This window comes from Schistocerca cancellata, chromosome 1, assembly GCF_023864275.1.
Source record: "Schistocerca cancellata isolate TAMUIC-IGC-003103 chromosome 1, iqSchCanc2.1, whole genome shotgun sequence".
Lineage (NCBI taxonomy): Eukaryota > Metazoa > Arthropoda > Insecta > Orthoptera > Acrididae > Schistocerca > Schistocerca cancellata.
Window position 1 is genome coordinate 600,894,946 of NC_064626.1, and position 18,937 is coordinate 600,913,882.

The 18,937-nt window shown below is 38.0% G+C and overlaps 1 protein-coding gene across 1 annotated transcript in view; it reads right to left on the reverse strand.

The window, feature by feature from the left end:
• Positions 1 to 18,937, reverse strand: part of LOC126182350 (DNA repair protein RAD51 homolog 4-like) — a 110,939-nt gene that overhangs the window by 24,138 nt on the left and 67,864 nt on the right. The window contains exons 2-4 of the mRNA XM_049924842.1: positions 11,531 to 11,649; positions 11,232 to 11,442; positions 294 to 480 (exon numbers count right to left, since the gene is read on the reverse strand). Coding sequence (XP_049780799.1) covers positions 294 to 480; positions 11,232 to 11,442; positions 11,531 to 11,649 — 517 coding nt within the window. The remainder of the gene's footprint in view (positions 1 to 293; positions 481 to 11,231; positions 11,443 to 11,530; positions 11,650 to 18,937) is intronic.

Genomic DNA, 18,937 nt, shown 5'->3' on the forward strand with positions numbered 1-18,937 from the left:
GAATCTAATGATCAACTACTGAAGCATTAATAAGATTGCAATTTCACAGAAGAAGTTTTATTTCAAGCATGCAACAACAGTATAAGATTATCAAATGAGAGCTCAGTAAAACGAACAAAAACCTGTTCTCCTAGTTTTGCTAGGAAGGATACCCAACATAATACACAAGCACATTCACAGCTTAACCTTCACATACTGTCCATTAAAATTAAAACCACAGTGAATGTTTCAAAAAAATGTTGTTGAAATAATAGAAAAGCTAATTAATTGATAATATATTAATTTTCTCTCACCATCATTATGGCCTTCTCCATAAAAATTAAAAAACAGTGGTGGTAATGAATCAATAATAACAAGACGAATGCTGTAGTCTCCCCTCATTTCCTGGAGGTCTTCTTTCCATTTGTGGAAGAACGAAAAAAGCTGATAAATATTTCTAACATTTACCACTTTTACTTTGTTCATTATATTGCCAATTTCCTGAAAGAAGTAAAACAAATAAAAATACTAATTTAATTACTGTGGACTATTTATGTACATTGTGACATACAATTTTAATTAACACAGGTAAACACACATTAAACACAAAATTATAAGTGATGAAATTACCCACTTGTTGGAATAACATATTTCTTTATCAGGTTACCTTCCATTAGGAAAGTGGATGCACTCAGTGGCTGTTATGTAATTTATAAATGATAGAGCGCAGCAATCAGTCGTCCTTTCTTTTTTTTTTTCCTCTCTTTCTTCTTTTCACAAAACCAGATTTCGGCTAGTGCCTAGCCATTATCAATGCACTATTTTTTAATCTCGATGCATGCTAGGTCCCTGTTGTTCGGGTGTTAATCACAGGTCTTTGAATACTAGTATTCCAAGAACTGTGATGCCCGAACAACAGGGAACTAACATGTATCGAGATTAAAAAATAGTACACTGATAATGGCTAGACATTAGCTATAATCTGGATTAGAAAAAAAAGGGGGAGGGGGTGACTGATTGCTGTGTTCTATCATTTACAAACATATTTCTTTAGTTTCTGAATTCCTCAATTCCTTTCTGATAACCACAGTAAAGGGTGGCTATTGTTGCAAGAAGCAATCCATAATGATCTGGAGCTTGTGAAAACATGAAAGCACCATCATTTGAATAGCAGAAATTAGTTGACATGTGCACTTTATTGCCACATTAGCAATTTAGTCAGCTCATTGCATGTAGCCAGGCAGAGTGAAATTTAGTGTGTCACTGAAGAAATTAGGGTTTATGGAATCCACTTTACTTTTCTTGAAAATTCAACAAAGGAAAATTTCATTCATTTTCAATTGCTCTCTTTAATGACTGCAAAAACAGTTTATGGCACAACTTAACAATTGCAAAACATAATATTTTGCTTCTCTGCTATGCCACGGAGCTCTATAATGCACTGACAATCTTACAACAGTTTCAAATACACATCCCACTGTCAGTTTGAACTATAATACAAGGCCATTCATGCACAAAGTGCTCATGACCTTCCAGTCCAGAAATTTTCTGTGTCAAAACAAATGTAAAGTCAGTAGTCTGCATGGACAGAAATCAGAATACAAGCCTTACACCATTCCTAAAATCCGTATATTTGGGAGGCAGATGGTTTCCAAAACAGCAGTAAGTCAGCTCCACATCAGGCATTCATCAGCCAGTGATACTTGTCCGGATCCAATGAAATGGCTGAAAGGTTTCAACTGAGTTACTAAATAGAACAGGTGGGATGATGTGACGTGTTTGGCAAATGTGTACTTTTACTTTGATGGCACAGCCCAGTAGTGTTTCAAGAACAATGAAGAGTAGCTCAGTTGCTGGTACAAATACCAGGCTGAACTGAAGAAAGTGTTTGACATCTTTCAGCAGCAGGCTCAATTTGTAGCAGAACCAATAAATAACAGGGCCCAATAACATGGGGAAACAACACAGTCAAACATATGTAATGCTTTGGCCCTATGCCACATGATAAATCTGAGTATGATAGAAGCCAACAAACTCTCAAACTTCATGACAACCTAGACTTCTTGAAAGGAGCAAAGTATTTCTCAGCACCTGCTTTGACACCTTAAATGGATGTCATGCCTTTGCTACTGGATTACAATGTCATTTTTCTGAACACATTTGATGAACATTTAAGCTGCCTGACGATCATGTTGAAGTGTGTTCTGGCTGCACATCTCTGCCTGAATTCAAAAAAGTGCTTCTTCGTTGCCCAAGAAATATGGCTATGGAGTTTGTCCTGATCCAGAGAAAATACAAGCAGTCAACTCCTCCACATACTCATGATGTGAGAAGTTTTCTTGGACTGTGCTTGTACTACCAGCAATTCATAAGGGACTTCTGTACCAAGGCACATCCTTGCAAGAACTACTGCAGAGAAATACCAAATATTCCTGGAATGAGGGACAAAGAAAGATCTAGGAATGGATAGGACTGCAGAAGTGTACAATAAAAGAGTCAAAAGTTTGCAAAGTATTCCTTACTTAGAGTTATGCTGCAGTTCATTTTATCTTAGGACAGAGAGAAAAGGAAGGAATGTTTCCAGAATGGAGAATGAATTATAGGGAAGGGGAGGTAAAAGAATATGGTTTCATAGATGTTGAAAGGAATGATAGAGGACAGTAAAGAAAGCAGAAACTAAACGAGAACGTATAGTTTCAATAGAAACTGCTAAATTTGTTTATAACATTTTGGGAAGATGGAGTAGAAGGGCAACTGAAGTGATAATATAAGAGAGGTGAGAGAATGAGAGAAAGAATGGAGGACAAATTAACAACGAATAAATATAAGATGAAATGGTGTGCATAATTTTTGGAAGGTGAAGTGTGTGTTAATAGATGGAGGGTAAGAGAGAGACGTATTTGAAATAACACAAAATTCTTTTAAAGTGTCCATCTAAACAGATTACTTTGTAAGTATCTAGAGAGGGTATAAATTAAATAAAAACAGAATATTTAACAAACTGCATATTCAAAAGAAAGTAAAAGTAACTTCAATTAAAAAGGGAAACTCAAAGGAAAACTATCTCAAATTTTATCTGATCTGTTGCCAAGTGATCTTTCACTGCCTCTCAATGAGGAAAACTGAAGAAAAAGATGATGTAACAAAATGTTGTAACGACTCTAATATTTTATCCAGAATCCCACATTATTTTGTACTTCTCTCATGTGTCTTAGCATAGAATCTATAAGTCATCATACGTAATGGCCTGAAGAAGCAACTTCCTCCCAGGATTCAAGAATGCAGTTCCAAAGAGCATCAGCTGTAGCTGGTTGGTTTCAGGGCCAGTTCCTCATTAATGTTCTGGTGACCTTAGCGCAATTGTTTTCCATAGTGTTCATACCAGCAGCCCATGGCAGTCAGCCCATGACATTGATGCAATCATGGAGAGCTGCTGCTGAACGAATACAGACTTGTGAATGGGAGAACGGTGCTCTTGCACTGTGAAATCTCCTTCTCTGTACAGCATTTGAATTGTTGGAAGCATCACATTTTCCAATATGTGAGCGCACTGCTCGCTGTCAAGTTTTCCTTTTATTCTGTGAAGAATTCTTGCTCCTCTTGCTGAAATCCATCCCCAGCAGGAAACTGATAGCCGCCCACTTCTCATCATGGTTACACATTGCATCAATGGCGATTCCCTTGTTGTTTCTAAGGGTAAGGATTTGTCGCACGGATTCATGGTTCATCTGCAGTTCATCTGCTATCACGCGCACAGTTAATCAATGGTTGTTCTTGATTAATGTCCTCACTTTCTCAATGTTTTCGTCACTGATGGTGGTCCCTGGTTGTCCGCTACAGGGATTGTCAGAACCACATTCCCAGCCTCCTCGAAAATGAATGAACCACTCATACACACACTTCATGGGCAGTGCTTGATCCCCATAAACACATACCAGCATTGCATGCCTTTCTTTCGGTGTCTTACCAAGATTAACACAAAATTTTGAATTGATCCTTTGCTCATTCATTGTCCTGTTCTCAGTTCAGAACCAATGCACTAAACAAGCACTTCATCCAACAGGTCTAATGCGGAACACACACGACGCTCAACTGAACTATGGCGGAGCAGGTTGTCAATACCGGCCGCTATGCAGGTGCAGCATTGACTCCCCAGTGTTGCCCAATCAATCGTTCTGACTTCATTCATTGAACTTTATTGTCAAGAGGTTGTATATTAGAAATAGCAAAAGGTCCACATCACTTTACTTGCGGAATCACACTCATCACTTCATTTCACTATGTGATGTCCTGTCAGTTATTACGAACTGTGACCTTTTAGACAGGAAATTACAAAGCCAATCTGTAAGTGAGACATAGTAGTCCATAGCAAAGTATTGTGATAGGAAGCCGCTAATGATGAATAATATCAAAAGCATTTTTAAAATACAGAGTCAATTTGAGAGTCTGTGTACACAATACATTGTGCAAATAAAGTGCCAGCTGTCTCTCACAAGAGTGATGCTTTCCAAATCCATGCTGCTTTGATGTCTATAGTTAATAAATTTCAGAGCATTTCATAATACTGGAACAAAGTATTTGTTCATGTGTCCTGCTACATGTCGATTTCAATGAAATGGATCTGAAATTCAGTGGATTATGTTTATTTTCTTCAATATGTATTGCAGTGGTCTGTGCAACTTTCCATTCTTCTCCATTACCATAAATACTAGACTACTCCTTGTTGATGCAAAAGATGTGCTCCTAAATTGTTAGCCCACTCAAGAAAGACTTGTCTGGAAACACAACTGTCCTGCTATGTCTATGATAGGGTCACAACATATTGGAACATGTCTGGTGACACTGTGATAGTTTTGTTACTTTCTGGAATGACAGAGAATTATCTTGCAAGATTCACTTGATATATTTGCGGTATACCAATAAAAAATTCTTAATAAATTCTGCTTTAATGTGTCATCGACTTAGCCAATAAATGTTTACAGACTGGAGATTATTTTCTCACAGTAGTTACAACTAATCTCATTGTCTAGACTGCAAATTGTCTGTACCAACCATAACAAGGGCAAGGAGGAGGTGATGAATGCTGCAGCTGTTGCTCCAAGCACTGTAAAGAGGCAGAGGCACTAGCCCTCAGTTCCAAACTGGTGCAAGAGTAACATTTTACCTCCTCTGTAACAATGCTCTGAATGACACGTTTGGGGAATGAAGACCTCAGATGTTAAGTCTCACAGTGCTCAGAGCCCAATGACACCTTTAGAAATTTTGTCATCATAATACGTCTCACTATGATCAGTAACCAGTAGATCTAGAGGTAAGAAACATAAAATACTGTGGAACTGCTACTAAAAATACACAAACGTGTCAATGAAATAATATCACTTAATACTCTGTTAACTGTATTTCTTTTAGCAACTACTTTCATAGTCATATTGTCATATTTTCATTGTCCGGTAAAGATACTTGAATATGACAAAAGAATTCATGTTTAATTAAGATAGCCATTTATTGTATGGTACTATGTAGAGATGCCAGTTGTATTGTTGTAGTGCATATTAACAGAATTTCTTGTTAAGTTATTGAACACAATAGACACAAATATCAGAGAAATTGTCATCAATATAGTCCACCTCGTTATCAAAAACTGTGATAATGTGCAGGTAGTTTTTTGATCCCATGCATGTAACAGCTTGCTGATTCTGAGTTAAGCCACATGTAAAGTGCAATTTCCAAAACAAATGAAAACCAACTTTCTTGGTGATTGGTTGATAATGAGTGAGGAAGGTAAACACAGGCAGGTACCAGATTGGAAGACTTAAGGTAGGTGTGTTTGCCAACCCAGCCCCTATGTGCTGGCTCCTACATCACATTAGTTGCTCTGTGACTGTGAGGCATCTCATTTGTTGGCAACAAATGTCAACTCCGAGGGACACATCACTGTGAAGCAGTTCTTAACACAAAAAACCTTCTTTGGGCCACCAGATGTATATCAAGAACAATACATTTTGTTTTTAAACGCACCAATTTTCCAGGCACTCGAAATTCCTGCATTGCCTCATAAAGTTTGGCCCAGATTATTGTGCCATATGCAGATTTAAAGTCAATGAAAAATGTTGCACGCCAAAACTGCATACATTGGTCTTTTCTACTATTTGTCGGAGAGTAAATATCTGATTTACAGTTGACTTTCCTAGTCTGAACCCACATTGGTAGCTTCCAATAATGTATTCCGCTATACGTGAAAGTCTACCAAACAAGATATTTGACAGTACTTTATATATAATATTTAAGAAGCTCAACTGAACTTGTGCGAATGCACACGCTATGCCCCAACTCGTTCAGGACTTGGTAGAATAATCTGCCACAAGTAATGAGTGTGATGGGCAAACATCTAGTAGGCGCACTATGAATGTAGTGGTGTGGACACGTTGGGAATGTGGGTCTCACGGGGAGCGTGCAAGGGATAAGTCCCTGCAGGATACAGCATCTGCAATGTAAGCAGGAGATCCTAGGTTCGAGTCCCGGTCGGGGCACACATTTTCGACATGTTCCCAGCGATGTACATCGATGCCTGTTTGCAGCCAGGGTGTCGATTTAATTATCATTTCATTCTAGAGAAACTGCACGGTCATCAATGGTATCTGTTCTTTCTGGAACAGATACTACCTTCATATATAACATTCAAGAGACCTTTCGCAAACATGTGTCTGCAAGATTTTTCTATTACTTGCTGGTTAAAAAATGAACGAAACTGTCTTTGACCTTCTGTCACACTGCTGCTCTTAGCAGACTGACAGAATATGGATTAAAAATGAAAGGAAAAGCATGGGATTGATATCATGGTTTTGCACTCGCACTGCATGACATTGACTACTAGAACATGAGTAGGTTATTCACAACAAAAGCTCAAGTGGAAGTCACAAGTTCTCATACCTTGTGCTGTGTATCTCATTATGACAAAAACATGATGCTAACACACTTGAAGTTCAGTGGTTGGATGGACTGAGGCTAGCTTGGAATGACTAAGGTGTGGGTTCGATTTCCGTTGGGGGGTACCAGTTTTAACAGCCACAATCATACCTTCTTCACCTCCAGTAATGCCAAGGACTATGCCGTGATTCCAAAACAACATTAAACATGTCCATTCGCTACTGACTGGAACAGAATTGGATCAGTTTTGGCTGTCAGAGGCCGAAGCAACGGCTTGCAGAAACTCTGACTCTAATATGCTTTCTTATACTAGTAATGTTATTTTATTTCACAAACCAGTTGTTCAAATGGCTCTGAGCACTATGCGACTTAACTTCTGGGGTCATCAGTCACCTAGAACTTAGAACTAAATAAACCTAACTAACCTAAGGACATCACACACATCCATGCCCAAGGCAGGATTGGAACCTGCGACTGTAGCGGTCACTCAGTTCCAAACTGTAGCGCCTAAAACTGCACAGCCACTCCAGCCGGCCACAAACCAGTCATCATGTAAAATCACAGGACCTTCACTTCTTATTTTAAGTGACATTGAGATTTTAAAAATATTGGCACTGGACTGGTATTCGAACGCCAATTCCAATTTCTCTCCCGATTTGAAACCTTCGGGATCATACTGGGAATCTTATTCTTTGTTTCCTCATAGTGCCAAATTCGTCCAGGTCTCTGTGTGGTGTGATCCTAACTACTTGTGAAAGAGAATTTTATAGTTGACACCTCTTCGGTTGGGGACAACAACATCGATATGCACAGGGCTGGAGTCTCAGACTGTACAGAACTATTTGTTGCATCACCTCTAGCCAAACATGTGCATATCTTGCTACTGGTGAAGAAACAAAAAAATATTTCATGTCTATTCATAGGTATAAGACAATAATTAAAGGTGCCCGGTTTGAATCCCTGCCAGCAAAAATCATTTGTATTGTCATTTCAGGTTCTGCTATCAGACAGTTGGTGAACATATTTAGTATCTGACATTTGATTGTGCACAATTCATATAGGTACTGAGTTCTACTCCATATCCATCATCATAACTTTACTTCATGACACTTCACACTTGTGTATTGCACTTTATTACATAACTTTTGTGATTACTTCTCAGGGCCAATATAAGCTTCATGGGGATCCCGCTGCAGTGCTAAACATATTGTCATTTATTTCCAGGTTTGGATATTCGGCCTTGCAAACTGATACTGGTGAACACTTCAATATTTTACTTGTCTTCATGCCTAGTCGAGTCTCAATCAGACGCGCAAGCTTTGTCTGGTTTACAGTGGGTTCAAACTTCGAACATGAACCACTACTCATCATGTCATCTAATGAGTGTGACAAGACTTCTGAAGTGTCACTTATTGTAATGAAGTTTAATTTACAAGAATTAGAGTCTGCTTCACCTCTAACAGTGTGTATTCTAGTATTTGTTGTATTGCACTATTAGTTTACATATTTGATTGATGGCTACAAAGAGCTGTGTTCTCTAATGGTCTCTTGTGGTAACCATTGTGAATAGTCAAACAACTGTACCCCAGTTTGACACTTAGAGGACGTGCAACACAGCTACATTATGATGGTTGCATTCAGCAGTACCTTTATTTTATTTTTTTTGCTATCAACTGTACGTTGCTGAAATTATTTATATGACCCTTGGAATAAACAAGTTAACCAACCATGAAGGTGCAACAAAAATGTACCATCCTTTCAGGGAAATATACCAGACTCATCAAACCACCCTTCTGGACAGTTGTTTTTCTCTTGCTCTATTTGTGAGTGGAAAAGGAAAGAAAATTAATAGTAGTGGAACAGTGTATTGTCTGCCACATACCGTTTGGTGGCTTGCAGAATATGTATGTAGATGTAGATCTTACCTTATGGAATTATCTTCTGGGACATTGCACATAAAGTAACATTAAAGCTATTAATGAAAGCACTCTGATTCCACAAAATTGGAGTAGATGAGTAACAACAGTTTCCTTGAGTTACTATGCTAAAACACAGAAATTTAAATTGTAATCAAGTGGGAACTGAGCAATGATTCTTCAAACATTATATTAAGAATTCTGTCCCTACGTCAGGTTTCACTGAAGTATACCTGTTAGAATGGTCATTAACATTCATGCAATATTTGGATTTACTGGCAAACTCTTGGAATCTATCAACAAAAAACTGAAAGTGATTGGCATATTTTGTGACCTAACAAAAGCATTTGACTGTGTATATTACCAAATTCTTTTCCAAAAAGCTGCACATCTCGGTATAAGTGGTGCAGCAGGGAAATGGCTCAACTCATATTTGTCAAACAGGAAACAAAAAGTTGTAGTAGATAGTCAAGATGGTGTTCCAGTATCTTCAGAATGGGGTACCATCACATGTGGAGTGCTGCAGGGCTCAGTTCTGGGCCCACTACTTTTTATTATATTTATAAATGATCTTTCTCTCTCTACAGAATATTGTAGATTCACCATTTTCGCGGATGACACTACACTACTTATTGATAATTCAGTAGATAAACTTGAGGAAACGGCAAATAAGGTTTTAAATGAAATGGTGAACTGGTTCAACATTAATGGCCTTATTTTAAATTACTGTAAAACAAACTACATTCAGTTCCACAAAACATCCAAAGATGAGGAAATATTTGTAAAGATAGGTGAGCAGACAATAACCAGGGTAGATTCCTCAAAATACCTAGGCTTGCATATTGATAGCAAACTGAATTGGTCAAACCACATCGTGGATCTGTGCAAAAGACTAAGTTCAGCAACATACGCATTGCGCATTGTTTCTTCTTATAGAAATATGGAAACCATGAAGTCAGCGTATTATGGTTACTTTCATGCAATTATGGCATTTGGAATTATATTTTGGGGAAATCAGCAACTGGCTAAAAAAGTACTGTGTGTACAAAAAAGAGCCATAAGGATCATGTGTGGAGTCCATCCTAGAGCCACATGCAGGAATCTTTTTAAGAAGCTTGAAATACTTACATACACTGCGCAATATATATTCTCGTTGATGTGCTTCATAAGGAAAGAAAAATCCATCTTTAAGCTGAATAGTCTATCACAGTCACAATACTAGAAGGAAACATGATATCCACTATGAACAGCCAAATCTAAGTATGGTGCAGAAAGGAGTCCATTTCAGTGGCTGTAAGATTTTTAATGCCCTCCCTTCAAGAATTAAGTGTTCGGTAGATGATGATGTCTTGTTTAAAAAAACCTTAAGGCAGTTCCTATTGCAAGGATCATTTTATACATTAGAAGAGTTCCTGAACTACAGTGTTTAACATTTCTTGTATTGTAAATTGCAAATGTATGCCCAAATTTGTATTTGTAATACCAAATATTTTTATTGTAAACATATATTTTGCAATATTTATTTCTCTGTAACACTTATTATTTTGTAATCTTTATCTATCTCTAAAATGTATTTTTGTAGTGGGACCTAAGTTACTGTTTACTGTTTTTTGTTTTGTAATCTCTATCTATCTCTAAAATGTATTTTTTTGTAGTGGGACCTAAGTTACTGTTTACTGTTTTTGTTTTGTTTTATGTATTACCATAAATTCTGGCCGAAAGCTTGTAAAATTGACACGTTCCATATCCTGTGTCACAACATGGATCACCGGAACAAAAGATAAATAAATAAATAAATAAATATGGGTCTCTCGGTTAACTGCCACTTTAACTTGCAGGCCAAAACCCCTTTTTACTCTGACACACTGAAGATATTTTCATAATTCAATGAACTGTATGAAAATTCTTGTATCACTAATAACTACATTAAAGCCTTTCAAATAAAACAAAGCTATCTTAGCTCAGAAGATGGTTTCAGCAGCACACGCCTTTACTAGCTAGACATGGTCTTGTTTTATGGGGTATGCCCTCATCTTCCTCCAACCTTAAAACTGATTTATTCAGTCAGTTGTAAGGGAATCTACAGTTAAACATTGACTCTGAATCACCATGAAACTTAATGTTTTTCACATAAACAAATCATTGGCAGAGGTGAAAGAAGTGGCAATGGACAGAAAATAATACCTGTCTGACAGAAATGAGTTCCAGACCTTTGGATACATAGCCTGACACCCACTTAGCCACTAAACCATACACCTATGAAACATGGTAAATACAGTTACTGTAATTTGAACAGGACAAGTCTTACTAAGGAAATGTGTCAGAAATACACTATCAGAGTAATGGTATAGAGTGTTAATTACTCATACTCAAACTGAAAATAAGTTAGTAATGAACACACAACAATACCTCATCATCAAGGCATCTGGCATCCAATATTGACTGCATTCTTTCCCCTGAGAAAGACAAATTTGAATCAATGTAATATATACTTTGTTTCAAATTTGATGTTACATGTGCTGTTGTTGCAAGACAAATTTGGGTTTTCCCTGTACCAGAAAGACCACACAACTCATATATGTTTCCTGTAAGCAAGCCACCTTCCAATATTGTGTCAATGCTGCAAAATTTCAATAATATGAGTGAGCAATATTCTAACAGGTATTGATATTTATTCTGTACAAACAGAGGTAGCTTTGTTACCATACCTTTTAATGCCTGTCTGTATAAGTGCTGAATTTGCTACTAAATCATTGTACATGCTGATTCCTTTATGAGGAAATGCTGAGTAATCAGTTATAAGAGAGCTGCGAATCTGTATCACATCCTGGAAAAACATATATAATCAAAAGTTTCAAATATGTATTGCAATATCTATGTAAGTCTTTGTTAGACATCTATGCAAGATAAGATAGTAACATGAACTATGCTGAATGAGATTATGTTCTTTCTCGTATCTTAACAGACACATGTATGACACTTCATGCAGCAAAAATTGGTAGCTAAGTAATAAATAATTCCAACCACAGAAGAGATGAGTCGAAAATAATCAAGAGTTTTAGCTTTATACAGTACTGAAATATCCAACTACAGTTATTGCTGAAAATAAAAGTGTATTTGACTTGTTATCGATAATGGAAATTCCTGGTTGAATCAGTACATAAAATAAGGAAGAGGAAACCACTCACCTGGAGCACAGAAACATTTGATAGTAAAAACAAAATTTGCACTAGCTCTTTTTCTAGAAAAAGTATACACAGTTACACACATAACCAAATAAGTCACCAAAAAGCACACTCCTGTGGCCATGGCAAGACTCTGTGACAGCGTAATTGACTCGTCCAAAATCTGAAATATGTCTAGCATTTTATTCATTATGTCTGCCTGTACCTCAAAGTCTCCTCTGTTTTGTGGGTGGCAATCTACCCTTTCCATGTTGTTGTTATTCCATCCTAGACATTCCACTGTTTTGTTCCTATGTCTGTATTCCACAAAGCATTTATATTAATATACATGAAACTGTGTCTGTATTCCACAAAGCAGTTATATTAATATACATGAAACTGTCAATACAAAATTCAGTAGAAAAAACCTAATGAATTTAAGGGATATAAAATGTAGACTGGCTGTGGCAAGGAAAGCATTTCTGAAGAAGAGAAATTTTTTAACATCGAATACAGATTTAAGTGTCAGGAAGTCTTTTCTGAAAGTATTTGTATGGAGTGTAGCCATGTGTGGAAGTGAAACATGGACAATAAACAGCGCAGACAAGAAGAGAGTAGAAGGTTTTGAAATGTGGTGCTACAGAAGAATGCTGAAAATTAGATGGGTAGATCACGTAACTAATAAGGAGGTACTGAATAGAATTGGAGAGAAGAGGAATTGTGTCACAACCAGACAAAAGGAAGGGATTGGTTGGTAGAAAACATTCTAAGGCATCAAGTGATCACCAATTTAGTACTGGAGGGAAGCATGGATGGTAAAAGTCATAGAGGGAGACCAAGAGATGAATATACTAAGCAGATTCAGAAGGATGTAGGCTGCTGTAGTTACTCCGAAATGAAGAAGCTTGCACAGGATAGAGTAGCACAGAGAGCTGCATCAAACCAATCTCTGGACTGAAGACCACAAAACACCATGAATTTGAGACAGAAATGAATAGTATAGTACTGCTGATAGAAAAATATAAAAGTAAAAGGGGAGGCTCTGTCTGTCTTTTGGAAGTAATAGTTCATTTGTCAGGTGGGAGAGAGGGAGAGGTTGGGGGAGGTTAAAAAAGTAGGGCAGCTCACTCAGACTCCAGTATGAGAGAGACTCACAAGCAGTGAGGAAAAGGGCACACAAACCACTTCATTCTTATTACGGGCGGGTCTGCCTCATACTGGGGTCTGAGTGACCTACCCTAAGTTTTTAACCTCCTCCAATCTCTCCCTCTCTCCCACCTGAAAAATGAACTATTGCCTTTGACATACCAGTAGAGTATATGTTTCACCTTATATGTATCTATCAGTAGTACTACACTTTTTGCACTCTGAAGATAGTACTGACTACTGATTATCAATACAGTCACTCAACAACAAATATTCATATGAACCAGAAATAGTTTGATTATGTCATATAAGCAATTCTGCACATTTTCATCAATTCCCATCAAGTGAAACTTCTTCCAGTAGCTTAAAAACAGATGTTTTCTCGAAGATATTTTTTTAACCATTTATAATATGCTTCAAACCAACATTTTAAAATCATTACTGTAAAAAAAAAAAAAAAACCAATCTACATTGATCTACTAAGCAGGGCTTGGAATCACTTATTGGAGCACCAAATACTTGTATTTTCTTAGATTTGTAAAAGGCATTTTGTCTAGTTGATCACAATATCAAACAATGGAAAATCCAGAATGGAATGTAACAATATTATGAAAAGGATGGTGAGAAGCAACCATCCCTTTCATAATATTGTTACTTGTGATCACAATATGAAGATGTTAGAAGCACCGAATTATTAGAAGTACCTGGATTAATAGATATGGGCTTTCCTCAGAGCCAAGTGGTAGAGGAAGGTATTAAGGGCAGATGAGATTAAGCATTTATACATTAGTGTGATCTTTGTTAACAGGAACCTTCATTTGTTTCAAACCTGCAAGTCACTTAACAACTGCAATGCATGTTCCACTGCCAAAAATGCACCTTCTGAGCTAAAGATTTTCCAGGAATCCAGTTGGGGTTAAAAGTATGGGCAGTGTAGCCTACAATAACTTACCCCTAATTTCGTGTAAATACTAGTAGAATGTTCTATAATGGGAGGGAAGCTCCATGGTAGTTGCTGTAAGAGAAACTTCTACACAAACAAAGATTACTGCATAATAGGTGTAAAACAAAACACAAGGCTATAGATAGAGAGATGCTGAATGAAACATGTTAGGCTGTCAGGAGAGCAATGCATGATGCCTTTAATGACTACCACAGCAGAATATTGTCAAATGACATTTCACAAAATTCGCATGTAAAAGTTGTTAGTGGCACCAAAGTCAGTGTCCAGTCCCTAGTGAATAAGCCAAGAACTGAAATTGAGGGCAGCAGCAAAGCAAAACCTGAAATGCTTAAATCCATTTTCAAATGCTCCTTTACAAAGGAAAACCCAGGAGAATTACCCCAATTTAATCCTCGTACCACTGAAAAGATGAATGAAATAAGTATTAGTGTCAGTGGTGTTGAGAAACAGCTGAAATCGTTAAAATTAAACAAAGCTTCAGGGCCTGATGGAATCCCTGTCAGATTCTGTATTAAATTTGTGGCCGAGTTAGCCCCTCTTCTAACTATAATCTATCATAGATGCCTTAAACAAAAAATTGTGCCCAGTGCTTGGAAAGAGGCACGGGACACATCCATTTACAAGAAGGGCAGTAGATCCACAAAATTACCATCCCATATACTTGACATCGATTTGCTGTAGAGTCTTACTTAGAATATACTGGGATCAAACATAATGAGGTATCTTGAATAGAATGACCTTCTCAATGCCAGCCAGCATGGATTTTGAAAACATTGAGCATGTGGAAACCCAACCTGAACTTTTCTCATATGACATCCTGAAAGCTTTGAGTCAAGGCAGTTACCAAAAGTATGATTACATGGCGTAGCAAGTAAAATTTGTGAGTGGGTTGAGGATTTCATATGGAGGACGCAGCAAGTTATCTAGGATGGAGAGTCATCAACACATGTAGAAGTAATTTCAGATGCTCCAAGGAAGTGTAAGGGACCCTTGCTGTTCATGTTTTATATGAGGCGTGTTTTTTAAGTAAGTACCGTATTGAAATAAAAAAAAGACGTGCTAAGAAATCTCAATAATTTTATTTTTACATGAAAGCCTGTACCTTAATCTACTTTTCTACATAATTTTCGTCAATATTGAGGCACTTGCCATAACATTGTACCAGTTTTTGAATACCCTCTTCATAGAAGTCTGCCACCTGACTTGTTAACCACTGCATCACACTGTTTTGACTTCGTCTTGAAAACACTGACTGCCCAGGTGTTTCTTCAAGTGCAGGAACAGATGGTAGTCACTGGGCGCAAGATCGGGGCCGTACGGAGGATGATCTAGAGCTTCCCATCGAAAAGATGTGATGAGACCTTTGGTCTGATTCACCACATGCAGACGGTCATTGTCTTGCAGCAAAACGATGCCCTTGCTCAACTTCCATGGACTGTTGCTTTGATTCTGGTGTGACGTAGGCCACCCATGTTTCATCGCCCATAACAATTTGGCTTAAGAAATCATCACCATTGTTGTGGTACCGCTCAAGGAAAGTCAATGCACTGTCTAAACACTTGGTTTTGTGCACATCCGTCAACATTTTCGGTACCCAACGAGCGCAGATTTTCGGTAATTCAAGTGCTCGGTCACAAAGCCATACAAAACACTATGAGTAACATTAAAAAGAGTCATCCCGCAAGGAGGAAATCATAAAGCGTCTGTTTTCTCTCACCTTATTGTCCACTTCCTGCACTAAACTTTCATTAACGATCGAAGGACGCCCACTCCGTTGTTCATCATGCCCATTTGTGCGACCATCTTTAAATGCTCTCATCCACTTTCTCACCATTCCATCACTCATAATGTTTTCTCCGTAAACTGCTCAGATCTCACGATGAATATCGATCGCTTTTAGGTCTTTAGCACTAAGAAATCTTATAATAGCCCTTACTTCACAGTCGGCAGGACTCCCGATTATTGGAGGCATCTTAAACACTCAGTACACAATGTAAACAAGGAAGAATCAGACTGTAATGGCATCAGTGTGCAGATTAAGGTACAGGCTTTCATGTAAAAATAAAATTATTGAGATATCTTAGCACATCTTTTTTTAATTTCAAAACTGTACTTACTTAAAGAACATGCCTCATATTAATTACCTTGCAGACAATATTAACAGTAAAATCGGGCTTTTTGCAGATGATGCAGTTATCTATAATGAAGTACAATCTGAAAGAAGCTGCATAAATATTAAGTCAGATGTTGATAAGATTTCAAAGTGGTGCAGACGTAGGAAACTTGCTCTATATGTACAGAAATGTAGTATTTTACACTTCACATAATGAAAAAATGTAGTATACTATAACATCAATGAGCCACTGTTGGAATTGGCCATCTCACACAAACACGTGGTCTTAGCACTTTGTAAGGGATATGGAATGGGCTCCCCCATGAACCGTGGGCCTTGCTGTTGGTGAGGAGGCTTGTGTGCCTCAGCAATACAGATAGCCGTGCAGTAGGTGCAACCACAGCAGAGGGGTATCTATTGAGAGGCCAGACATACGTATGGCTCCTAAAGAGAGGCAGCAGCCTATTCAGTAGTTGCAGGGGCAGTAGTCTGGATGATAGACTGATCTAGCCTTGTAACAGTAACCAAAACGGCCTTGCTGTGCTGGTACTGTGAACGGCTGAAAGCAAGGGGAAACAACAGTCGTAATTTTTCCCAAGGGCATGCAGTTCTACAGTATGGTTAAAATGATGAAGGTGTCCTCTTGGGTAAAATATTTTGGAGGTAAAATAGGCCCCCATTCAGATCTCTGGACAGGGACTACTCAGGAGAACATCATTATCAGGCAAATGGTGTTCTATGGATCAGAGAGTGGAATGTCAGATCCCTTAATCGGGCAAGTAGGTTAGAAAATTTAAAAAGAGAAATGGACAGGTTAAAGTTAGATATAGTACGAATTAGTGAAGTTTGATGGAAGGAGGAACAAGACTTCTGGTCAGGTGACTAGAAAATTATATATAAAAAATCAAGTATGGGTAACGCAAGAGTAGGTTTAATAACAAATAAAAAAATGGAGCGCAGCTAAGCCACTATGAACAGCATAGTGAATGCATTAATGTAGCCAAGATAGCACGAAGTCCTTGTCTACCACAGTAGTACGAAATTTATATGCCAACCAGCTCTGCAGATGATGAAGAGATTGAAGAAATATGATGCGATAAAAGAAATTAAGGGAAGGGAGATGAAAATTTAGTAGTCATGGTGGACTGGAATTTGATAGTAGGAAAAGGAAGAGAAGGAAAAGTAGTAGGTGAATACGGAATGGGAGTAAGGAATGAAAGAGGAAGTCACCTGGTAGAATTTTGCACAGAACATAACTTAATCATAACTAACTGGTTTAAGAATTATGAAAGAAGGTTGTACATGAGGAAGAGGCCGGGGGACACTGGAAGGTTTCAGATGCATTATATAATGTAACACAGAGATTTAGCAACCAGGTTTTAAGGAGGAGATTAGCGTTTAACATCCCGTCAACAATGAGGTCATTAGAGACGGAGCACAAGCTCAGATTATGGAAGGATGGGGGAATGAAATCGGTTGTGCCCTTTCAAAGGAACCATCCCTGAAGTGATTTAGGGAACTCACAGAAAACCGAAATCTGAATGACCGGACGCAGGTTTGAACTGTCGTCGTCCTGAATGTGAGTCCAGTGTGCTAACCACTGTGCCATCTTGCTCAGTGGGTTTTAAATTGTAAGAAAATTCCACGGGCAGATGTGGACTCTGACCACAATTTATTGGTTATGAACTGTAGGCTAAAACTGAAGAAACTGCAAAAACATGGGAATTTAAGAAGATGGGACCTGGATAAACTGAAATTACCAGAGGTTATAGAGAGATTCAGGGAAAGCATTATGGAATGATTGACAAGAATGGGAGAAAGAAATACAGTAGAAGAAGAATGGGTAGCTTTGAGACATGAAATAGTGAAGGCAGAAGAGGATCAAGTAGGTAAAAAGATGAGGGCTAGTAGAAATCCTTGGGTAACAGAAGAGAGACTGAATTTAATTGATGAAAGGAGATAATATAAAAATGCAGTAAATGAAGCAGGCAAAAACGAGTACAAACGTCTCAAAAATGAGATTGTAGCAAGTGCAAAATGGCTAAGCAGGGATGGCTAGAGGATAAATGTAAGGGTGCAAAGGTATATATTCCTAGAGGTAAGATAGATACTGCTTTCTGGAAAATTAACGACACCTTTGGAGAAAAAAGAACCACCTATATCAATATCAAGAGCTCAGAAGGAAAACCTACTACATTTACCTCGCCCTCAAAAACTCCCTCCCATCACCACACAGTATCCAGAACATAAACAGAGCTGAAACAGTCATGAACCTTTCCTCTAAAAGCCCTAGTCCTGCAGAAGTATCTGTCCTTTTCAATGGTCTCACCTTTTGCCCCACTCCCAAATTCAATCATGCAGGACTTGTTAAAGACCTTCTCTCCTTTTCTCAGTCCCTACAGTGGTAACACTTTCTGACCACCAAACCTAACAATCAGACTCAACTGAATACCAATGTCAAACCCTATCTGACTCAGTTCACTCCTCCATACAACTGTGATCCACCCCATGCCCACAAATCAAACCCTTTTAACTTTCCAGAATTTCGTAACATTGAAATTCACCATCATTCCTCGAATCCCTCAACATGCAAACCAACCTTACATCCACAGGAAAACTGCCACCAACCAGCTAAAAACTGATCCTGCCCTTGTATTCCCACCTGTTGACAAAGGCTCCACCACTGTTGTTTTGAACCACAAGGATTACCTGGCAGAAGGACACCCAC